The sequence below is a fragment of the Phoxinus phoxinus genome, assembly GCF_949152265.1.
Source record: "Phoxinus phoxinus genome assembly, chromosome: 22".
NCBI lineage: Eukaryota > Metazoa > Chordata > Actinopteri > Cypriniformes > Leuciscidae > Phoxinus > Phoxinus phoxinus.
In genome coordinates, this window is record NC_136897.1 from 3,990,869 (window position 1) to 4,016,420 (window position 25,552).

The following is a 25,552-nucleotide window of genomic DNA, read 5'->3' on the forward strand; positions in this document are numbered from 1 at the left end:
TAACACGGTTCAGCTCATGGGATCTCGCTGGAGTTAATGGAGCGTAGCAGTAGCTTAGCGCCTCAGCCTGACCTGGATGATAAACGGCCGCTGGAAGAAGTTAGCGATTAGCGGTGATGGCGTTGAGAGAGTTGAGCCGTCCTGACAGAGAGGCCGAGTGTGAAAGGATTGGGGGTCTGTTGCTAGGGTGGGACGAGGTCAATGCCTAGCTTTCTGTTGCTCAGTGTTTTGCTCTGTGGGTTTGTTTCAGGGAAAGCGAGTGGCCTGTGACGATGGATCCGAGGGCTTTAGCGATCTGTTTCAGGAGAACTCGATGCTCCAGAAGGAGAACGACACTCTGCGTATGCGGGTCAAAGCCATGCAGGAAACCATCGACCACCTCAACACTCGGGTCACTCAGCTGCTCACCAACGGAGTCAACCTGCTGCTCACCAAGACTGGTGAGAGACCCCTAGTGGTCAGACAGGGCATTCATTTCTGTAATTAGTGTACCGTATTTTCCGGACTATAAGTCGCATCAGTCAAAAAATGCGTCATGAAGAGGAAAGAAACATATATAAGTCGCACTGGACTATAAGTCGCTTTATTTAGAAATGCATTTCACAAAATCCAAGACCAAAAACAGACTTATAATCTGGAAAGGCAAGATATTCAGCTCCACAATAGCACACAGAACAACAGGCTGAATATGTGTCCGGTGTGTTAGCGTAACACATTAACAGTTATTCAGCGACACAATAGCATAAAGAACACCTGTGAGGCTGAATAGGCTAAATTTACATAAACCAGCGAGTCCAACAAGTTACCGGTAAGCAAGTTCACCAAGCTCCCGATCTCATTCCTCAACACTGAATCCATTGAGTTCATCCTCGGTGTCGCTTCTGAACAACTCCGCTAACTAGAGCGCCCACTCGCGGCTGTAGACGGTAATGTTTTCTCTTGGATCATCTCAGTCAGTATGAATTCATTTTTATATATAAGTCGCACCTGACTATAAGGCGCAGGACCGGCCAAACTATAAAAAAAAAAAAAAACGTGTAGTCCGGAAAACATGGTAGTTATTTACTATGTTTTCATTTTTGTTGTTGGTATAATTTTAACATCATTAATTTTTTATTTTACCATTTAAGTTACCCAACAGTTTTGCTTTCACTTCTAAAATGCACTTTGTCTCGGTGTCTCAGTGATGTCTCTGACGCTGCGTTCATGCCATGTCGTAGTTACTGTAAAAACTAGACGACAACCTGACACATTCAACTGCGGAATTATGTGTCAATGGCATTGTTTAGATATTTAACATTAGTGAATTATATAAATTATATAATTATATAAATTATTTAAAAGTCCCCCTGTGGTGAAAATCAAGCTTTTAATGTTGTTTATATGTGTATGGGGTGTTTTTAATATGCAATGGTGCCGACTTATGAATGTGCACATGGTTTGAGTAAGAAAAGGCAAAATAGCCGAGTGTAGTTACTCTGTATGTAACTGGTTTAGTTGGCCACTGAAGGCCTCTATTCAACATTATTATTTTTTTTTGTGGAAATTATTTCTTGGAAATTGTATTATTTGCACTCCTCTGAGAAAATAGTTTTCTGTTGATATCCTTCTAGTATCTATATTCAACTGCATTGTATGTCTTTTGTTTATTTGAAGATTATTATTGCGTTGTTTAGACATTTAACATATTTAATGAGATAATACTTAATTCGCATATTTAAACATAAATATTCTAAAAACTTGTAATACAAAAGATATTTGTCTTGATGTCAGTAATCAACTGGGAAAGTGTCACTATAGTACTTACTATAGTAATAACAGTAAATTGTTCAAAATTACTAACCCTAAACATAACCCTAACCATAATAGTAAATGCATGTAGTTAATTAATATTACTAAGCACTTAGTTTATAAGTACATGTAACTACGTCACCTTAAAATAATTTTATATGATTTATATTTTTAGTAACTCAGTTTTCACCATGAAAACAGCCAAAGAAGCTGGCGTGGAAATAAAAATATCATTACATTAATATCAAAACATCATTATTTCTTGTCATTTCTTCTTTGCTAAATACATCCATCACTCTTTGTGCAGGTGAAACCAATGAGGAGATTGGCAATCTAATCCAGAACTACATTCGAGAAATTGAAGAGCTGAGGTAACTATAGAAGTGACACTTTTGTATTTGAATGTCTTATCGTAGCAATAAAAAAAAAAACAATATCTCTCTCTCTCTCTCTCTCTCTCTCTCTCTCTCTCTCTCTCTCTCTCTCTCTCTCTCTCTCTCTCTCTCTCTCTCTCTCTCTCTCTCTCTCTCTCTCTCTCTCTCTCTCTCTCTCTCTCTCTCTCTCTCTCTCTCTCAGGTCTAAGCTGCTGGAGAGTGAGGCCATGAACGAGTCTCTGAGGCGCAGTTTGTCTCGCCTCTCCGCGCGCTCCTCGTACCCGGCCAGTCCAGCACACCCTCTAGGCTCCTCCCCCTCGGTTTCCATGGAGGCGGAGATGACGGATGTGATTCGTCAGGCCAAACTAGATGTGGAGAGGCTGAAGAAGAAAGAGAGAAATCAGAGGAGGAAGAGGTGAGGTCTGAGGAGCAACCAAGTGTCTGTACATGTGTATGTTATGTATTTATTTAATTATTTATATTAGCGGTCGATAACTATAACTAGGTTGGCCCGCACTGTTTTTATAATGAATACTGAATGAAAACAAGCATAAAACAAAAAAAATTAAAAAATGTTCTGAACCATGAAAATATACTTTAATTTTTAAATATACAAAATATTAATATATTAATTATACATTGATCATTCTTGTTAGCACTGGATACATAGTTTCATCGCTCTGTTTTAAATCCGTATCTGAATTGTCCCGCTCAATGCAGCGCGTACGCCTCAAAAACAAACTCCACGAGGCGTCAGTGATAGTTTTAATGATTTATTATTTATTTTATTTTATTATTTTATTCTATTTTTTTCTTTTTCTTCGCATTAGCTGAGGTCTTATTACATTGATTGTGTATTTGGAAGACGTTAATATGCTCGACCTCTTCCTGTTTTATGTTACTGAGCCAATAAGAGGCTGTAAAATGTGCCAGAATTAGATTTATCTGTGTGTGTGTGTGTGTGTGTGCCAGTATGTCCTGACCGACTCAAACTAAGGACAGCAAGCTGGCATAGATACAAGTATCTCTCAGTAAATTGTCTGTTATAATGAATACGACTACAGGAACGTCCCGTCCCGCTCCTCAGATGGGCTCTAATGTGGCCGTAACGGGAGAGAGGCCATGGGTAATTTGTGAACCCAACATTACAGAATTACTTCTAGAAGTCTCGGCTGACCTGCAAAGGGTACGAAGCAGAAGCGCCAGGATAAATCTCTCTGATAAACGAGTCCCTGTGGTGCGATTACGTGACTATTAAATGACGTTTGCGTCAGATTGACAGAATTATGGCCTGATCCCTTATTTTTTTGTTTGAGATTGTGTGAATGAATGCTGTTGAGTTCATCTGTCAGTCTGTCAAGTTGTCTATTGAAGCTTTAATGATAGTTCACTATTGTCTTTCTTTTTTAGTCCTGAGAAAGAAAAGGGTTTGAAGAAGAGAGCCAAACTTCATCCTCAAGAAAATGGAGAAAAGAGTGAGAATGGGCTGAGCAGAGAAAATGAAGAGAGACGAGAAAATGGAGATGGAGACTCTGATAATGAACCTGAAGAGGTGAGAGAAAGGAGATCTATTCATCATCATATTTAAAATGGTCTGCTGGTTATAAAGAAAGGTGTAATATTGTGAGGATGAAGTTGCATGGCACTGTTTTATGAGAATAAATGTGTAATGTTATGAGAGGCGTAATCTTTGACAGAAGTGTTTTATCAGAATAAAGACAATTTAAATTGTAATGGTACAGCAGTAAAATTTCAAGACTAAAATTTATATTTCAGGGAAAATAAATTCATACAGCAGTATTTAATGCGAATAAAGCTGTAATTTTGCAAGAATAAAGCCTTAATATTTTAAGGTATAATAATAAAGTAATAAAATAAAATAATAAAAGTAATGAGAATTTTCACTTATATTCTAATTTTCTAAGTAACGTTCTTCTTGGAATAAAGTTGTAAAATAAGGGGGGGGGGGGGGAGGACAATATTGCAGTAATTATTGTTTTATGAAAATAAAGTTTTGAGATATAAATATATAAAACAAATATTTTGAGAAAAAAGTGTTTTAATAGAATAAAGTTGTAAATAAAGTGTAAAAATAAAAAAGAATCATTGCAGGAAAATATTGTCATACACCTGAGAATAAAACAGTAATATTATTGAATAATATAAAGTTTATAATTCAAGAGAAAGTTGTTATATTTTCTGAGAATAAATAATATTGCAGGAATAAAACCATAATAGTTTGAGAGAATATATATATATATCTCTCTATATCTCTCTATCTATATATATCAGTCGTTTTTTGGGGAATAAAGGCATAATATTATAAGAATAAAGTCGTACAGCAGTGTTTGATCAACCATAATATTGCAATAATAAAGTTCTAATATTAAGTCTTAATATTAAAAAAGAAAGGTTTTAAAGCAGTGTTTTATAAGAATAAAATCTTAAAATTACAAGAATAAAGTCGTAATATAACAAAACACTGTCTTTACATATTTAGTCCTAATATTACAAGACTAGAGCTGTAACATTTAGAGATGGAAATACAGTAATTACTGTATATGAAAGAAAAGTTGGTTTATATATGTAATGTGTGTGTGTGTATATATATAAACTTTACAAACAATGCTCTGCTTTATGTTCACTGTGTGCAGGATGGCATGTATACTCTTGTGGAGGATGATCGCGAGGAGAGCGGCTGTGATGAGGATGAGGAGGAAGAGGAGACCAGGGAGGAGGAAGAGTTTGACAGCGACGAAAGCCTGGTGGATTCGGACTCGGACTCGGAGGAGAAAGGTGCATTCTGGGATGCATTTGTTACAAACGTCCTACGAGCCCCTTTCATTCACACTAACCCTTTAACCTGCGGCTCCTCCTCTCTCAGTGAACTTGCAGGCCGATCTGGCAGACCTGACGTGTGAGATCGAGATCAAGCAGAGGCTCATCGATGAGCTGGAGAACAGCCAGCGGCGGCTCCTCACGCTGAAGAGCCAGTACGAGGAGAAGCTGATTCTGCTTCAGAACAAGATCAGAGACACACAGCTGGAGAGAGACCGCGTGCTGCACAACCTCAGTGAGCGGCTGCCTCATTCACATCCGTTTTTGTCATTTATTTGTGTGATTTTTGTAATTTGGCAGTGTTTTATGAGAATAAAGTCAAAATTAAATGAAAAAAGTTGCAAAATTACACGAATAAAATGGGGATGAAAATTTCAGGACAAAACAGCAATATTTAAAGCCCTTATTAGGCTATTTTATAGGGTCCTACTTTTGTTTTGGAGTCTCCTACAATCGGTTTACATTAGGGCTGTAACGATTAATCGCGATTAATCGAAATCCACAATAAAAGTTTGTGTTTACATAATATATGTGTGTGTATTGTGTATAATTATTTTGTATATATAAATACACACACATGCATGTATATATTTGAGAAATATTTGCATTTATATACTGCATATATATTTTTATATGATTTATATTATATATAAATATAACTATTTTATATATAAATAACACATTTTTATTAAATATATACATGCATGTGTGTGTATATATACAAAATAATTATACACAATACACACACATTTATTATGTAAACACAAACTTTTATTTTGGATTTCGATTAATCGCGATTAATCGTTACAGCCCTAGTTTACATGTATACAAGGTCAAAAAACACTTTAATTAAAAAAATTCTCATAATATACACTGCAGCGTCAGCTCTTTTCTCACAGTGACTGAAACGGTTCAAGGATTTAGTCTCTCTAAACCCCGCCTTTCTGAGAGCCTGCTCTGATCGCTCAGTCTGTTGTGATTGGGCCATCTGACCAATCAGAGTAGACCAATCACAACAGACTGGGTCAACTGACCAATCAGAGCAGAGTAGACCAATCACAACAGACTGGGTCAACTGACCAATCAGAGCAGAGTAGACCAATCACAACAGACTGGGTCAACTGACCAATCAGAGCAGAGTAGACCAATCACAACAGACTGGGTCATCTGACCAATCAGAGGAGAGTAGACTGTTGTGATTGGTCGGCTGCTTACAGTGAGTGTCAGAAACCAAACGTCCATTAACATATCTGAATTTCAGCTCCGGATCTTCCTCAGCTCTTGATACTCAGTGATACGAACAGTAACGATGGCGTCGGTTTTACCGTATCAATCTCATCAAAGTGGATTTGCTTTGTCAGCAGAAAACAGCGTCTTCTCCACATGAACAACATGAACCAAACTCTTCCAGTCTCAGATACAAGCAGTGTTTGAGGGTCAAAGTAGACGTTGTTCACGGCAGCCAGTGGAGAGCATAGGCTAGCATTATGCAAATCTGTTACAAACCTATGTATGTTCAGCAGGAAGTGAGACTGGAGTTACTGACGACTGGATTCAGTAGTTCAGTGCCTCAGTTCAATAAAGTAGCAATTACATTCCAAAGTCAGGAAATGACAACAATTTATGTTTCTTCACAAGGAATAACGGTTACATTTTATAATGGATACTTTTCTGAAATAATACATCCTTGATGATGTTCAGTATGCGGCTGACAAATGCAACAAAAAGCACTGCTGTAAAATGTTAAGTTGTAAAATGAGTAATATTTGTGTTAAATAAATAGGTGTTTTAAGACACTTAAACATTTCTTCCACAATTTTTATTGTGATTTTATTGTGATTTTAGTGTCCATGGAGAACTACACTGAAGAGAAAGCCTGTAAGATCAAATCTGACTACGAGAAGCGTCTGAAGGAGATGAACCGAGATCTGCTGAAACTGCAGGCCGCTCACAAAGAACACGCTCGCCTGCTGAAGAACCAGAGCCGCTACGAGAGGGAGCTCAAGAAACTGCAGTCTGAAGTGACCGAGATGAAGAAAGCAAAGGTGAGAGCTGGATTTTTAGAAACACAGCGCCCCCTAGAGGCCGTCAGGAGGTTAACCGTGACTTCATCAACTGTAATTGAAGACAGTGCCAGCTTTCTATTATAAGACTGTAATTAAAAAAGCACCTCCTTTCCCACGAGTGTATAATTTTTTGATGAAAGTTGATGATCCTTTAAACATGGACCGTGTCCCAGTTTGCATACTTACCGGTATGCGGTGTACTAAAAGTATTGGAAAAGTGGCTACACCTAGATACACTACCGCTCAAAAGTCACTTGGGGTCACTAGGAATTTTTTTTCTGAAAGTGATAAGCATTTATATAGATGCATTAAATTAATGACAGTAAAGACATTTATAATGTTACAGAAGATTTTATTTAAAATAAATGTTGTTCTTTTGAACCTTCTATATATCAGAATTGAGAAAAAAATGTATCATGGTTTGCACAAAAATATTAAGCTGTAAAAACTATTTTCAACATTGATAATATTATGGAATGTGCAGCAAATCATCATATTAGAATGATTTCTGAAGGATCATGCGACACTTAAGACTTGAGTAATGATGCTGAAAATTCATAGGAATAAGTTACGTTTTAAAATATATTCAAATACAAAAGTTAATTAATTATAATATTTCACAATATTATTTTTACCGTGTTTTTAATCAAGTAATGCAGCCTTGGTGAGGAGAAGAGACTTCTTTCATAAAACATTAAAAAAAAAAAAGTATTTACATTTTTCTTTTCTAAAATGTGCATTACAGGTAAAACTGGAAAAATTTGAATATGGTGCAAAAGTTCATTTATTTCAGTAATTCAACTTAACAGGTGAAACTAATATATTATATAGACTCACTACATGCAAAGTGAGATATTTCAAGCCTTTATTTTTTATAATTTTGATGATTATGGCTTACAGCTTATGAAAACCCCAAATTTTAAATCTCAGAAAATTTGAATATTACATGAAATCAATTTTTAAAAAAAAGATTTTAAATACAGAAATGTCGTCCTTCTGAAAAGTATAATCATGCATATGTACTCATTACGTGGTTTGGGCCCCTTTTGCATGAATTACTGCCTCAATGCAGCGAAATAAACTTTTGCACGATATTCAAATTTTTCGAGTTTCACCTGTATACAAAAAGAAAAAGAAAACTATGAACCAGAAATAAGTGCAGCCAAAATTTGTTTACCTCTGTTCTTGCATGTATCACAGTTCTGTCAAAAGTTAAGAAATTGGTACACAATTGTTTTTAAAAATCCAATCAACAATATTGTATATGATTTGAATCCCCAAACTACTTTTTTTTTAAACTATAAGACTGCTGTAGTATTTCTCACAGTGCGTGTTTGTCATTCCACCTATAGGTGGCGCTAATGAAGCAGATGAAGGAGGAACAGCAGAGGAGGAGGGCGATCGATGCGAAGAGGAACAGAGAAATCGCACAACTGAAGAAAGAGCAGCGACGGCAAGAGGTTTGAACGGCTAACAATTGAACATGTGATCTAGCAGTGGTTTATCATGGTGGTTAAAGTGTCTCCTCTGCTCTGCGTGCTCCGTCAGTATCAGATCCGATCTTTAGAGTCCCAGAAGCGTCAGCAGGAGATGGTGTTGCGGAGGAAGACTCAGGAGGTGACGGCTCTGAGGCGGCTGGCGAAGCCCATGTCTGAGCGAGCGGCCGGTCGAGTGTCCCGCAGAGTCACCAGTGTGGACTCCGGAGCAGAGCTGAACACCAGCACCACACCAACATCCTCCGAACACGACTCCACACGCTCCGTTTCCAGCATCATACGCCACTGGAACACCAAGATGAACGGATATGTGGGAGAGAGCGAGAGGAATGGGACTGGAGGAAACCTGGCCAGGTCAGTGAGTCACAGTCTTCTGCTCAGCAAGGATTCAAAATACTGTAAAAACATTAATGTTGTGAAACATTATTACAATTTAAAAGAGCTGTTTTCTATGTCATTTAAATGTGTTTTATTCCTGTGATTTTCAGCATCATTACTCCAGTCTTCAGTGTCACATGATCCTTCAGAAATCATTCGAATATGATGATTTGCTGCTCTAGAAACATTTATGATCATGCTACATTTATTTGAAATAGAAATCTTTTGTAACATTATAAATGTCTTTACTGTCACATTTGATACTTAAAGGAGAACTCCAGCGCAAAATGAACCTTTGGTCTAATTACACATTGTTACCTAGTCAATCGTTATCTGAGATTTGTTTTCATGATTATCGAATGTAAATCGCTTTATCTCTAAAAACAGTTTAGCCTATAACGCTAGTATAACGCTAGTATATGGGGCGTAGAGTAATGACAAATAAAAATCGCTTGTTAATACCACTAACAAGGCTCAAAATAGCCCCACACTAACACGGTAGCAAAAAACAAATCTCAGATAACGGTTGACTAGGTAACAATGTGTAATTAGACCAAAGGTTCATTTTGCGCTGGAGTTCTCCTTTAACATATTTATTTATAAATAAATACAACATTTTAAATACTTTTTATAATAATAAATATTATATAATAATAATATGTCAACCAATTATGTCAATTCAATCAAATCCATATGGATCAAATCCTGTCTTACATTTATTACAATATTTCCAATATTCCAATACAATATTTTTTCAGTCAGAAATGCACCACATTATGGAAGTTAAATTCATTTTGAATTCAGTTTCAGTTATTAATTTAAAGGATAATGTAATGAATAATTTATTTAAAGGGTAACTGTTGCCAAAATTTAACCTAGGCTCTTTTTGTTAATCTACCAGAGTTAAACATTCGTGTAAAAGCATAATTAGAATGGAAACGGCACTTTTAAGATTGAGCGTATTTTCGTTTTAGCTCAAAATGCCTTTTGAATGGGAGTGCATGGGGCACGTATATGATAGCATCAAAATAGCATTGCTATTTTTAATTGTTAATCTTAATGGTTAATCTTAGATCTATAAGGCATGGAAGCTTGTTTCCGCCACGTAATAAAACAATTTAAAAGATAATTGTGACTATTTATCTCACAATTCTGACTTAATTTCTCAGAATTGCGAGATATAAGTCCAATTCTGACGGGGAAAAAACTTTACTTTTTTTCTCAGAATTGCGTTTATATCTCACAATTCTGACTTTATGACTTGCAATTATGAGAAAAAAAGTCAGAATTGACCGTTCGCAAAGACCCACCCCCCTTAGTTACTGTCGCTATGTCCGACAAGCTACGCCGCTCTCACACACACCATGTTCTCACGCAGTGAAAAATACATTGCGGAGCAGAGAGACACTGACAGACAGGACAGACCAGCTTACTTTTCAGTTACTTTTGATATTAAACCTATTAGTCTCACCTTTCAAATTTGGTCATTTTTTAAAAGAAATTTAAACAATAAATTCAGTTTTGTGGCTCTTTAATGTGTCTGACAGATCGCTGTAGAGCCTCAGTTAAAGCTGCTCGTGAACCGATCATCTCTTCCTTCTAGTTCATTTATAGCATCAAATAAATATGAATGAACATCAGAAGGAATGTTGTTTTAACCGCGGAAAGGCGTCAGTACTCCGCTTCTCAAGTTCAAATCCTCCATGTTAATCTACTAACTCTCCTGACTGCTTTGTTGGACAAAATGGCGGATGGTGAAGTATGATTGGTCAGATCACCTGTCAATCAAACTCCCTGCGAAGGGTCAATTGTGTGATTAAAAAGTCGAACTTACCTTTTTAAATGTAACCTTTTTAAGAAGCAGCTTCCATAATTAGATGAAAATGTGTTTTCATTCCATTAAACTGTAGTCTATTTGATTTCAGCAGCAGAAAAAAGTTCCAGCGGAAGGGTGCGAGCGCAAGTTTCTCAAAGACAGCCCGTCAGAAGTGGCAGTCTCTGGAGAGGAGGATCATGGATATCGTGATGCAGAGAATGACCATCACTAATGTGGAAGCTGACATGGATCGCCTCATCAAGGTGAGTGTTACGTTTATTGTTCTTCTATTGTACATGATCGTGAAACCCTGTGTGGGATTGTTGTGTAATTTTGATCAAACGCTGTCTGCAGAAACGCGAGGAGCTGTCCATGCAGCAGGAGGCGCTGTTACGCAAGAGAGAGAAGTTACTGAACGAGGGCTTCCGAGAGGACGAGGAGGAGAGAGTGCTTCAGGAGATGAACGAGGAGATCGAGGTTCTCAACGCCAACATTGACTACATCAGCGACAGTCTGTCAGACTGCCAGGCCACCATCGTTCAGATCGAGGAGACCAAGGTGACGGGCGCCTCACACGTGACTGCTTGCTTATTGTCGTAACGTCCATATAGTTGCGTGTGTGTGTTTGAATCCGCACAATCTGTACTTATGTGTTTTGTAATCGCTAAACTCATTGCTTTAGGATGAGCTGGACTCAGTGGACACATCGGTGGTCATCAGTTCCTGCTCGCTGGCTGAAGCTCGTTCTCTCCTGGACTACTTCCTTAAAGCCTCCATTGACAAGGTAAATCCAAGCTGACAAATCCTCTTTATTGTTATAATTTATGGTCATCCAGACTAAGTAATACAAGATTAAGGTAATGTACCGATTCAAATGATTAAATGATTCATTTAAATAAAGAATAAATGCATAATAAAATTGTATTTTATATAATAATTGAAATCATAAAGAGAGAATGGATAGATGTACTACTGGTCAGAAGTCTAGGGTCAGTAATGTCTTTTTCTTTTGAACTCTCAATTCATTAAAGAGTCCTGCATTTTTTTTTTTATCATGGTTTCCATATTTCTTATTATTATCAAATCAGCATATTAGAATGATTTCTCAAGGATCATGTGACACTGAAAACGGCACCTTGATCACATGAATAAACTACATTTAATAATATATTGCGATAGAAAAGGGTTATTTCAAATGTATTATAATATTTCACAATATTGCTGTAAATGCAGCTTTGGTGAGACTTCATTCAAAAACATGAAACATTTTTACAGACCCCAGACTTTTGACGGGTAGTGTGTATGGTTGTGTGTTTGTGTGTATAGGGCTTGCAAGTTGCTCAGAAAGAGGCTCAAATTCGCCTGCTGGAGGGCCAGCTGCGGCAGACTGATGTGATTGGCTCTTCCCAAAATCACATGATCCTGGATGCTCTAAGGGAAAAGGCGGAGTGTATCCCGGAGTTACATGCTCTAATCCACAATGTCCAGCAAGGTGAATAGTCACGTTGTTCTTTTGATAAAATGTGTTAAAAAAAATTGCTTTTAATTTTTCTACCATGAAATAAACAAGAAATATTAATTTTTTTTATGTGCAGCTGACAAACTGACATACTTTAGTAATGTAGAAAGAAACGGATAATTTCACAATTATAGTTTCCACATTTTTGTAATGATGGTGTTAATTAGTGCTTTTGGTTTGATATGTTCCTCAGAGAATGGCTATGCAAGCACAGATGAGGAAGTGTCCGAGTTCAGTCAGGCGTCAGAGAGCGGGTATGACTACTTTCCACATCAACATACACTTTATCATGAAATCATCTATCAGGGTTTCAATCTGAACATCACTGCTCGTCTTTCTGCCACAGTTTCTCCCAAATGAAGTTGTCTGCGAGTCAAGATGACTTTAAGATGAAGGTACAACTCCAACTCAAATAGTATTGTGATTTTAGATTAATCACATCTAACAGAAAAGTTTTGTTAACATAATATATGTGTGTGTGTGTGTATATATATAATTATATTTATAAACGCATATATTTATACTATATATATATAATATATATATATATATATAAATATAAATGTGTGTATGTATATATACACTGACACGCACACATACTCACTCACATATATATAATGTATGTCAATATAATAATATATACACACATTGATTATGTAAACAATTTTTTTTTATTTTAGATGTGATCAATCGCGATTAATCGATTTGAAAGCACTAAAATATATTACTGTATTAAATGGCTCAGGAGCACTTGGCTTCTGTTCTGTGTGTAATAACCAGCAGGTGGCAGTGTAGGATTTTGTTGAAACATTCACTGCGTATCCTCTTACAGGTTGAGCCTCGGCTCTCCGTACAAATGAAGGCTGTGTCGGCTGAGTATCTGGGCCCTGTTCTGGACCTCAGCTCCAAGAGCATCACCAAGTCCCTGGCCTCTCTATCAGAGATCCATGAGAACGGCCTGGTCCTCAGAGAGGCCTATTCCAGAGAGCTGGTGTCTCGAACCATCAGCCTGCCTGTCAGAGGACACACTTTGTGAGTGGAACTCACATAAGCCTTTTGTAATCTGTCTCCTCACAATTGACCGTTCGTAAAGACCCGCCCCCTTTAGTTACTGTCGCTATGTCCGACAAGCTACGCCGCTCTCAGACACACCATGTTCTCACGCAGTGAAAAATACATCGCAGAGACTGACAGACAGGACAGACCAGCTTACTTTTGATATTAAACAAAGTCTCACCTTTCAAATTTGGTCATTTAAATAAAAAAAGAAATTAAACCATGAATACCATTTTGTGGCTCTTTAATGTGTCTGACAGATCGCTGTAGAGCCTCAGTTAAAGCTGCTCGTGAACCGATCATCTCTTCCTTCTAGTTCATTTATAGCATCAAATAAACATGAATGAACATCCGAAGGAATGTTGTTTTAACCGCGGAAAGACGTCAGTACACTCCGCTTCTCAAGTTCAAATCCTCTCATGTTAATCTACTAACTCTCCTGACTGCTTTGTTGGACAAAATGGCGGATTGCGAAGTATGATTGGTCAGATCACCTGTCAATCAAACTCCCTGCGAAGGGTCAATTATTCCGTTTTTTAGAACATAACACAGTTTGTATGTTTGTTTTTCAGCCCAAGGCAGTCCAGAGGGTCCGACACATCTCCCTTAACAAGGAGGCAGTCATATGACCGAGGCCAGCCGTATAGGTGCGTTCATCAGCGGGAATCAGACAAATAAGGCTTTCTAACTGGGGCCTGGGAAAGTTTCAGAGCAACGATTCAGAGTGAAAAAAAATAATTTAATTTTACTTTTTAAAAATCACAAAATGAATACACAATTTATTCTATAGACAGCCATCAATATTGTTGCTAAAGTGAAAAAAAAAGCATTTATTTTGCAATGTACATATTTTTAAGAATAGTTTGTATTAGGGCTGTGATAATACACTTGGCTCACAAGACGAGATGATGCATGATACTGGGTTCGTGAGAATGAGACGTGACATTATTTGAACACTTTTTAAGAAATCTTCAATGACAAAATATATGACTGGAAAAATTCTGTCTTTTATTCGACAAAATGCAAAACAATGCATGTGCGTATTGAAATGTTCTAACTAATCTAGGGCTTTCACTAACAATTATTGTGCAATCAAAGTCAAATTGAGCAATCAGGCGATTCATTTGACGATTAATCTTTTTTTTTTTGTGATCATAAAAATAGACCTAAGTGAACAAAAGCCTTTAAAATTTCTTAAAATACATGTATAATAACAATAAGGCAATAATAATTGGTTCAAATAAATGATCAAAAGCAATTTATCATATGGATTTATTGATCCCCAGTTTTTAATATCACCATGAGATCTCATCACTCCTCTAGTTTGTACTTTTGTTGTATCTTTGTGTGAGGCTTTTCTGTTGCTTTAGCAAAATAAATGAAAAAATAAATACAGTAACACTTTTTAAAATGAAAGTCATAAAAAAATACATTGAACATTTTTTATATATCTAAAAGTAAGGATATTCTATCAGATAGTGTTAAAGGATATTCTATCAGACAGTATTAAAGCCAATTATTTAATTTTGCAAACAACATTTTATGATATGCATTAACTACTCTATATATAATTTAAGTATAAATTGCCTTTTTATAATTGTGTGTGTGTGTGCGTGTGCGTGCGTGTGTGTGTGTTTTTTTTATGCCAGAAGTCCAGATGTAGGCTACACCCCTCCTCCTTCCCCTCCGCTTCGAACACGTAACGACCGCAATGTGTTTTCCCGTCTGACGAGCAACCAGAGTCAGGGCTCAGCGCTCGACAAGTGAGTTTCACACAAACACACACAGACGGCATGAACGATCTTATTACATAAGAAAATTCATCAGAGGATGATTTCCCTTTATAGAGTCCAATCACCTGAGCATGGGATCTTGCATCCGCCCACATGTTCTCTAGTTTTATTTAACTCTTTCCCTTCTCCACCCAACTCGTTTTTTCTCTCCTTCAGCCACGAGTAAACGACTTTGCTTTCTGCCAGGTTTCTTCGAGTGCTTTATTACAGGCTTTGAATCCACTAGTTTGTTCGCTCAGCGTTAACCCTGCGCGTGCCGCCGGCAGTATCGATCTCTAATTGCAGTCGAATGGTTCGTATAACTCAAAGCCGACAGCAGAAGTAGCGTCAGTTCTTCGGCTCCTGTGAATTCTCATTATAACACCACAAGTGGGCACATTAGGGTAGGATAACCAATTATTCCACCCTCTGAAGATGGGTTTTGTTTGCACTTTCCCTCCATAATTGAATCAGCAGTGTCTGATATTGCCATAGAGATCTAAATTGGTCATTTGATGCGCCTGTCAGGGATTTATCTCATTATTTTTCTAACTCCTTGAATATTGCGCTCTAGTGTGTGTGTGTGGAGTAGGACAGACTGTAGATTTCTCTTAATGTAATTTCTACCAGGCCGTATCATTCCGCAGTGTGTTTACAACGCTTGGCTTGCCATCCTGTTGGTGGTTATTCGCGCACCTTTAGCACAGTAATGTTGTGTTCCGTGTGAAATCACCATAATTAGTGCCGTGTGCTTAAGCTAGCATCACTATTACTGTAGCTCATACTTAGAATTAGGGGTTTGAGCAAACCCCTGATGGTATTAAACTTAAGTGTAACCTGTCGTCCCGCACCGTTTGTGTGTGAGCATGATGCCTCAGATCCTGCAGGCTTATTGAGGAGAAGCGCAATATTACTTGCATTAGCGTTTAGGCTTCAAATGGGAGAAAAATCCTAGAATGCATGACCAAAAAAAATTCTGAAGAAAAGGGCATCCTGTTATTATTATAATATATTTTTTTATTATGCTGCAATGTTTTAATGTGAACTAATGTGAACTACTAGTCAAATGTTTAGACATACCTACTTGGTTGTCAATGTTTTTGACTCGAGAGCCCTGCACTGTCCAACACGAACAAACAATACAGAAATAAATGACAGCAACTGTAAATTATTTTACACACAGAACATCAAGTTTCAAGACTTTCAAGGGGTGACTTAAAATGATTTATTATTACTAAAAGTTTTTTTAAATATTAATTTGGTGATTCCAGAAGTCTCAAATCTTCCAAGGGGGCCAAGGCCCAAGGGATAACTTTAAATGATTATTATTATTAAAAACAAAAAAAACATGCATGTATTGTAAATAAAAATAATAGGTGAGGTTAAAAATAAATAAGAATGTGTTAAAAATAAATAAGAAGTGTTACTAATGATATTAACTTTAGTACCTCTTAATATTATTAATACTGATATTAATATCATTATTAAAAGAGTGGTTCTCAACCAGGGGGCCTCAGCAAACTTCCAAGGGGGTCACGGAATGACTTAAAATTATTATTTATTTTTATTATTTAAGTCATTCTGTGACCCCCTTGGAAGTTTGCTGAGGACCCCTGGTTGAAAAACATTTTTTAGATCATGAAAAAATAATAATTCAGGTTTTTGACTGATGAAAACCCTTATTTATACTGATTTGAAAGTAACAACGATAAAAAAAAATCTGTAGTAAATACTTTGACTCTTTTGAATTGTCTCCAAAAATAAAAAAATATGAAATTGAGCAAAATTGAGTAATTCATGAAGTGTCCATGAAAATCAATTTTTAACAGAAAAATACCATGTTGAGTCCAAAAATGCATAGAGGTCATACAGACCCCTTTTATGAAGACTTAGGGTAGTAATACAAAAAAGTTTTTTTCTTTTTCTGAACTTCATACCTTTCCAAGATTTGGGAGGAATAAATGGAATATTAACTCTTTCCCTGTCATTGACGGAAATTTCCGGCTTTCCATGTTTTCCCTGTTATACGCTAGGGGGCGCTACTACACATCTTCTGAAAGAGTGCAGAATCTCCTGATCAAAACACATGCGAGGAAAATGCAGAAACATGCGATATCATGTGTAATCATATGCATATGCAAAACAAGATATCAACATATCAAGATATGAACAAATATCATCCATATTAAACAGCATATAAATCAAAACGGCCTAATGTTACCGAATGAAGCGTCGACCCAGGACGAGCTACAGGGCTGTGAAGCTTTGAGAGTCTTGATGGACTAGATCTACTCCATCTGTGTTTTTGATCATCGTCATGAACCCGATCCTGATGTAGTCTTTGATAAAAACACGATTCTCAGCTTTTTGCTCAAATGTTGCTTTTGTTTAAAAGCAGAGCGTCTGTTCTTTCTTTTGATATATTGCATGTTCAGATTTTCAGACAACAAAAAAATTTGGTGGCCACGGAATTTTTTGAAAATGATCAAAAATGTTGGAAGAGTTAAGGAATTAAATGGTTTTATTAAAAAATATAAACATTATTACTTATTGGATCAATTTCACCCCCTTCCAGGGTTAAAGTTGAATTGATGTAATTACAGTATTTAGGGACCAGAATACCAGAGACTTTTTTTTTTTTACTTGGACCCATAAGTAACCACCCATAACTGCATTGTGCAAGCACTGTGTAGTTGAGTTTTTGAAGATTTCTGTCTACGCTGGTCGTCATATGGAAATGAATTTTGATGATTTTCATGTGGCGCTAATGAACTTCTATGCCCACTCCTTTTTATTTAGAACTTTAAATTAGATCCTATTCTCATGTCTGTTGACGTGAATACTCTCACCTGTTAATGTGCACGTCAGTCTCGGTATATAAGCTAGTGTGATCTTAATTATTCTTCTCCACTTGATTACTGATTGGTCCCCAGTGGGCGGGTCTGACTTGATTAGATTGGAATCCTGACAGCCTCTCAGTCTTTGCTTGGGTTAGCACAGAATAACAAAACCGGACAGCAGACGCAAGACATTCACGCAGACCAATATTAATAAAGTTTCATCAACATTCAAATCAGTGTTGGTGTCAGTGAATCAAAGCGTCCTGCCAGTTGGTCACACACTCATTAATATGTTTCTCAATTAAAGTGTGTGTGCATGGACTTCTAGTTTGACTGAATCTTTATTTTAAAGCAGTGAATTAATTCTTGACACTTTATTAACATTTCAGCCAATCAGATGCTCATCCGAGGGACTGCCAGTGGTTCATATTGTTATTCTTTTGACTCTTAAGACTCAGCACTGACTTCATTAAACATCGTCGCACGTATATATGCAACTGGAAGATGATTAGCGGGGCTGACCCTGATCACCGGGGCCATGATCTCGTCACATGAATTAGTTCCTGTTCAGAATGAGAAAGCTCTTAAACCCTTGTGGCCATTCTTTTTTTTTTTCAGTAGTTGAACCTGATCTTGCTCTGATAGTCGAGTCGAGAAAACCCTGTAAGATTTAGTAATATAAAGTTTGATTATGGAATTAATTAAATGTTCTGCACTGACATGGTTAATGAGTTAGTCTTATGATGAATCATATAATATTTCAGTCTTATGCCCATACTGTCATGTATTTTAACAGTTATCCCAGTGCAGTCTCTTGCCCCAAAGGCTTCCATTATAAATGCATTGCTGTAAAAGCTGTTTTTGATGAACATATGCTCGTAGTAGCTCACAGATACTGTCGATAGAGCTCAATACTGCGTCCTAACCTGGTTTTAGACTTTCACCACTTCCAAAACACCAATTTAACCCCTCATTATATCCATTTTAATCACTAAATAATTAAAAAAACTCTTCCTGTTGATGAAAGAAAACTATTTGTTTATATATCATTCATATTTTATTATCCTAACATCCGCAAATCATCCACGTTCACATAATAGCACTTAGAATAATGTGTGAGTGATGATTGCAGCGTGCGGCTTTTGAATCTCCTGTACTTGTATATTGTCTCTGTGAATAGTGGGAGTCATTTAGCCTAGAGCACTATAGTGCAATTTCAATAAGAGATGCTGCATGAATGAAACGTGTATTGATAATACGTCTCACTAAAACGCTGGCTTCTTTTATTAGAGTCATGTTTTATTTCTTTGGTAGTCACAATAAAAACAGTTCAGATCAAACAGCCGAGTGAACTGAGACATGAAGTATCCCATTACGACAACACGAGCTGTGGGGATACATCACTGTGAGGCTTGTGAACGTGGATCAGAGCTAAGGTTTGGAGTGGGCTCTTGCAGTCAACATTGAGTCTTATTCCAGTAACCCCACCCAATGAACTGTGCATACCCTCCTGCTAACTCCTCCCCTTTTGCTCTAGCCCCACCCCCTTCTCCTGCCTGCTCCTCCCCTTCCCTCCCTCCCTCTCTGTCTTCTACTGACTCTTCCCACCTTCCCCTAACCCAACTGCTGTTCTGCCCTATAGGTCGGATGACAGCGACTCCTCTCTCTCGGAGGTGTTCAGGTAGAGATCTCTGTCTGTCATTCTGTTCCCTGTTGTCTGGTTGTCCCGCCTGGTCACACCCCCACCAGGTGTGGTCACGGCGTGAGCATGCATGTACCCTTTCCATTTGCGTCCTGTGCTGTGAACTCTGTAAGAATTGAATGAACCTTATGGATGGACTCGATTGAATAGCTTTAACGATCTTGAAGGTTCAAAGGAAGGAAAAAAAACGTTTCAAAATCGTGTACTAAATGCACTTGCTTAAATGTCAGCTTATGACACAAAATCATTGGATTGATTGTTTCCTGGCGATCTGTTGGGAAGGCCCTGTTACAAACCCCTATTTGAATCTCGCAACTGCTCTGGACTGGGATCAAAAGGTGGCATCCCACTAGCCAACTCAACTGCCTTTTATTTTTCTCTGATTTCCCTGAAAAATTGTCAAAATAACCAGATCTGACAGAGTAGAACCTCACTGGTTGCTGCCAAGGCCGTGAGAGTCTGCCTCCCCAACCGGTCAATTCTTTCAAGCAGTCCAGAAGATGTTTGAGTCAGCAGGGCCATTAACTCGGGGTTAACACCCACTGGCTGAGAGATGCCTTGTTTCCTGATTCTTCAACAAGTATGTAAATAAGGCTTACTAATAAAAAAATTGTCTGGAAAATTGGCTAGAGAGATGCCGGCCGAACTTGTCAACATGTCCAGCAAGTTTTACATCTTTTGGTCCTTTGAACCACCACTGATCTAATTATTGTTATTTTTTTTGGCAAGAACTTTGTTTCTTCTGGCCTCTGTTGTAAAGGCTGCAAAAAGAATTGGTTCACACAAACCCCACAGGTTCAATTTAGTATGTTACTCAATATTCTTTTCTTATCCAATATAGCGACACTGTGATTTCTCTGCACCCCATTATCCTGACAGCACAATCACATTTTTCTTGTTTCCTTCGAGTTGTTCTCGTTATCCCATTAGAAGTTAATGACTCCATGATGGAACATGGAGTGCTTGGAACAACTCGGCCCCAAATTTCCTCTGAGAGACAAATCTGTTTAAGGGGAGAATCACAGATAGCCGGCTTAACTTGTTCACCAAGTGAGTCAGTGGTGATAACCTATTCCAGCATGAAACAAAACAGCATGATGATGATAAATTTCACGCTATGATGTCTTATTATTTCAGCTAAATTGTCATATCTAGGGCCAGTGTAACTGGGCACTTTGGATTAGTGTGTTTAGTCTGTGTGTGTGTGTGTTTTTTAAGATCAACACCCTCTTTGATCGGCGTAAAGCTGAATGAGTCAGTAGGGAAGGCTTTTATTCTTTGAACTGCAGCAGTCTGCTCTAAATCCTGCTATGGGAATGTTCAGATAAGGTTCATTCATAACAACCCCCCTCTTCGTTTATCCATGAAAAGCACAGAACCTCCTTATCCTGACCTCCTCATGCTCGTCTTCTCTACTGAGGAGACTTGGAGAAGAGGCAACAGGACCACCCCCCCTCCCCTCTCCCCCTTCACACCATGTTTTTCTCAGAGCATCTGATTTCTTTGCTTTCAACCCAGCAGAAGGGTCCAAAACCATGAGCTCACTCCTCATTGGTTATGTGCTGCATGATGGTTTAGTTTTTAGATCATCATTTCTTAAAATTTGCTGTTGTCATTTGTTGTAATGTTTTGGTTTTTGCACTCATGTGACAAGGAGTGTTTCCGTTTTCATGCGTTTTTAGTATTGCAGGGCTTGCATGTTGTTTCTTGCTGTGTGTGCATAGACTGATTTTTTGGTTTATGGCTGTAATGTTTAAAGCACAGCATGGCACTACACCTGTATTGAGTTTGTTTGATTGACACTCAGTAGGAAATAAAATTTCCTTATTCAATCTAAACCCTAATCCCTCACTTATCGACTCAAATGAGCAAAACATTAAGCTGCATGGTGTGGAGAAATAGTTTGGTGCTCATTACTGGAACTTGCTAAGACAATCAGCACCATTACCAACTCTCAACTGTGAACTGTTTTTCTTGGTGGGCAATAAAAGACGACAAAAAATATCTGATGGAAGGAGCCTGAGCCTTATCTAGAGACGATGAGGTGTCTTAATTTGACATAGCAACGCCCTGGAAACCAGCTTGAACACCCTAACATCAAGGCGATGAGTTTTGCATAGGCAAACACCACTTATATTTTCTTTTAGATGAAAAAATATATAGTTTCATATACATGTTAAATTTTTTTAATGATATGTAAACCCGACTTCAGTTAAATGCTGTATCACAAAGACAGAAGTTACTAATGTTTTAAACCCCTCACACAATGTTAGTCTGGAAACCCGATCACCGTCAGTTCCTGTTTGCCGGACATCCCTGGAGTTTTTTCCACTTTAGAGAGCACAAATGTGCCAACAGCAGCCTCTCGCGTTTCATCTGTCCTCAGAGAGCCGGGATGTCCCAGTTTCCTCTTTAATCAGCCATCCTCTTGTCACCTCTGTGCGACTGCGCCTGCACAGAGGCTTTGACGGCTCCACCATCATTAGGACTTCACAGGCGCCGAGCCGGACAGAGGCTGATCTCAGCCCACAAGAGACCAATTTCCCTTCATCCCAAACTCCTGCTTCATTTCCGTCTCGCTCGGTCGGCAGGAAAGAGCGTTCTGAGTCTGGGCTGGTTGGGAACGCTGTCAGCCTGAAGGGGAAGAGCCTCATTATTTTTTTAGGGAAGGGGAGGCTTGTTTAGCCATGCCAGGTTGTATGTGGGCTAATTGGCAGCCACAACTGGAGTTGCAATATTTTCCCGGCTGCAAAAACTGACACCAAAAAGAAAGGTGATTTTTGAAAAGTAATTCCTACTTTTGATTTTGTTTTTCTTCTGACAGATTACTTCCACCTGTTTACTCTGAGAAATGACTTGTCAACTTTCCAGGAGGGGTCAGTACTGAGCTGAAAACGCCCCCACTGTTATGACTGACATAATGCATCCTCCGCTCTGCACAAGAGGGAACATGGGAAAATAAGACCAAAATAAGACAAGACATGAGAGATCAACCCCGAAGTCATTTTTACTCGTCTTGGTCCCTCAAGTATACGTCCTTGAGACTTTAAGTTTTAGTTTTGTTTCCTGAAGTTCTGGAGCACTTTTATAGACGAATCCTCTCCTCCGTCAAAACAACATGTGTGTTTAGCACATATCTCTTGCGATAGAAACCCTCATTTAGCCAGTGGCAGTGGTCCATCATAAATCTCACCAGAAATTCGGCTTGCCAGCTGTCAGTAAACGTTACATCCATTTGCAGTTGGCTCTGTGGTGCTGTTACGATGGATGTGGAGATTGCGGTTTTCAATTGCACACCAGCTTGCCTGCGCTATTGTTGAGGGGAAACAGAAAAAGCTAGTGGATTCAGTCCAAGACAGAACATTGTCCGCTCCTCGATGTGATGTGAGCAACTGTGACAGGTGTTGTGTGATGGTTCTGCCAAGTCCGTCAGCCATTAGACAGACCACAAAATGGTGACATCATAACACGAGTCCCAACATGGTTGAGAGCAACTCTTCCTGCCTCTCCTTTATCTGGCTGCAGTCTCAATGATTGACAGGTTGTAAGAACTGATGGGCAGTTTGACGGTGTTCATACTGGCGAGGAAGAGATCTGAAGTGTCTTTTGGGAGCTGCTGGGAAACTCTGTGTTCATAATTGGGACCATCTTACTCACATACAGGCTGCCAAGAGGAAGAAGTGCCGCCTGTCTCCAGCAAAGAGTCTTTTAAACAATTTATGTGGATATAAATAAGTTTAAAAAGCCCTGTGTTGCACTGCATCCTCAGACATGGTGGGATCCTTTTCATCCCTGCCTGAGTGCAAGAGTTTCAGGAGATCATTTGCAAATTCCGTGCTGCATCAGCACACGTGCACATGCACAAGTTATATCTACTTCCTGTTCTTGTGCATATCGACTGGTTAATGGACTTGGCCAATAGGGGAAGTGGCATCAAAAGCCTCAGTATATGTAAGTAAGGAAATGAACACCAGGGCCCTTTCTGCATATGACCCATTGGGCAGCGAACACCGTGGTACATGGATTGCATTCTTGAAACAAGGGCCCCCAAAATGCAGGATAGAGATTTGCAATTAGGAATTGCAGTGGTGGGGGAAGTGGGCTACAAAGACTTGTGCCCAGGTGCCTTTTGGGACCCTGACATTGATACAAACAATGTGTTACGACACCGAAAATTTCAGAGATATCCAAGTTATAGTTAATAATATGCTACTTTTGGAATGCATCAGTCCCAAACTAGAGTCTAGAGATAAACATTACACCTTCACTTGCAGCACAACAGAGCCGATGCTTCTGCAAAGCATATGGACATTGAAGATGTCTTAAAATAGATCCACTTTCTGTGCCACCCTGCAAAGTCAGCAGTGACCAAACGAGCCACTTTGAAATGCGAATTTAGGCTTCTGAACCAAAGTCCACAACTCACAGAGGACTTGGCTGCAGTTTGCATCAGTCAAGCAGGCTTCCCTTTCAAGTGTGCAGTGGGCTTGGCAGTCGGTGTGACATCGACATCACGTGTATCGGCTCCCCTGCTGTTTGGCAGTGGTACACTATTATAGGACATTATTAACACCTGCTCGATATATGGAGTCTGTTCTATGGTTTTCTCTGATGTCCGTCTGCCTGGCTGATGGCCATATCCTGGGTGACCCGTGGAGCCCGAATAGGAAGACCGTGTGGTGGACTGGACGAGAGTGCTGTAAAACGCAGCTGGAGTCTGATAAATCAAATGAAATATCAGCACGTTGACGATGAACTCCACGGACAGCAACCGAAGGTTGAAGGCCTGAAGTGTGCAGGGTTCATCCACCGGATCTCACAAAACAATCAAGTCTGCCTAGGACCCCAAAGCAGGCTGAGAGAACATTTAATGAGTACTCTATTCAGTGCCTGATAAAAAAATCTACAAAATTGCTTTGATGCATGTTGTTTAATACTTTCATATTTTTTAAGATTGTTACATATATAGTGGTCAATTTTTTCAGCTTAACAGCTTAATGTACTTGTTTAGCATACTGTTAACATAGCATAGTCGTTTAGCCCATACCCTAAGTCTCTTACCCTACATATAAACACAGCAATCTTTACAGCTTTAAATCACCATTACCATTTGGGGTCCTAGGCGTCTCTGGTAGTGATTCTATAGTGGCTCCACAAACCTCACAGTAGTTAGGTTAATGGATCGGGATTTATCATATCGGGAGATCTTCTTCCTATTTCTATCTTTTCTTTCTCTTTCTGTTCTCCCTATCTCTCTCTTCTATCTCACATCCACACACACACACAAAAAAGGCTTTTGTTCATCCATGTGGAACAGATGGCACACGTTGTATTTGAACACAAACAAGCTTTGTTGCATCCTCCTTCCCACCCACTCGCTTTGAGACTAACCTCACAGTCTTCCTCACTTCACTACAGTGAAATGCTACGTGTCTTTGTGCAGGGGTGTGATCACTCCCACAGGTGGCCTGAAGGGGGGCAGGACGGCTCCTCTACAGTGCGTGGCAATGGCCGAGGGACACACCAAACCTGTGCTCTGCCTGGATGCCACTGACGAGCTGCTTTTCACCGGCTCCAAAGGTACAGTGTAATGTACAGTGTACATTAAGGTTCATTCTCACAGTTATTTCTCTCTGAGCCTTTGACATGAAAACATAAACACCCATTAGCATAAACACTTGAGCCAATTCGAAATACATTTTCTCTTTGCTTCGAGGTCAAAGTTTCAGCATGCTTTGAGCTATTCAACATCCTATTGCTTTAAAGAAGGCTAACCGTGGGTAGCTTGATCTTTTGAATCTATAGATATTACTCACAATGCTGCAATTATTAATTTATAAGCTGCCAGTGTTGCATCTTGAAACCGTAATCATAATTGCAATGTTTTGCACAGCAAATTATGTT

The 25,552-nt window shown here is 38.6% G+C and overlaps 1 protein-coding gene across 5 annotated transcripts in view; it reads left to right on the forward strand.

The window, feature by feature from the left end:
- kif21b (kinesin family member 21B) overlaps window positions 1-25,552 on the forward strand; it is an 86,612-nt gene that overhangs the window by 47,024 nt on the left and 14,036 nt on the right. For 2 of the 5 annotated variants that reach the window (XM_079597694.1, XM_079597695.1), the window contains exons 9-27: window positions 251-440; window positions 2,099-2,162; window positions 2,368-2,580; window positions 3,576-3,717; window positions 4,820-4,961; window positions 5,050-5,238; window positions 6,849-7,048; window positions 8,422-8,529; window positions 8,618-8,919; window positions 10,869-11,022; window positions 11,114-11,317; window positions 11,442-11,543; window positions 12,086-12,251; window positions 12,472-12,532; window positions 12,625-12,673; window positions 13,111-13,310; window positions 13,907-13,981; window positions 14,984-15,097; window positions 25,092-25,228. In XM_079597694.1, coding sequence (XP_079453820.1) covers window positions 251-440; window positions 2,099-2,162; window positions 2,368-2,580; window positions 3,576-3,717; window positions 4,820-4,961; window positions 5,050-5,238; window positions 6,849-7,048; window positions 8,422-8,529; window positions 8,618-8,919; window positions 10,869-11,022; window positions 11,114-11,317; window positions 11,442-11,543; window positions 12,086-12,251; window positions 12,472-12,532; window positions 12,625-12,673; window positions 13,111-13,310; window positions 13,907-13,981; window positions 14,984-15,097; window positions 25,092-25,228 — 2,812 coding nt within the window. Of the gene's footprint in view, window positions 1-250; window positions 441-2,098; window positions 2,163-2,367; window positions 2,581-3,575; window positions 3,718-4,819; window positions 4,962-5,049; window positions 5,239-6,848; window positions 7,049-8,421; window positions 8,530-8,617; window positions 8,920-10,868; window positions 11,023-11,113; window positions 11,318-11,441; window positions 11,544-12,085; window positions 12,252-12,471; window positions 12,533-12,624; window positions 12,674-13,110; window positions 13,311-13,906; window positions 13,982-14,983; window positions 15,098-19,588; window positions 19,628-25,091; window positions 25,229-25,552 lie in introns of all 5 variants that reach the window. The other 3 variants (XM_079597696.1, XM_079597693.1, XM_079597692.1) reach the window with 3 other exon arrangements.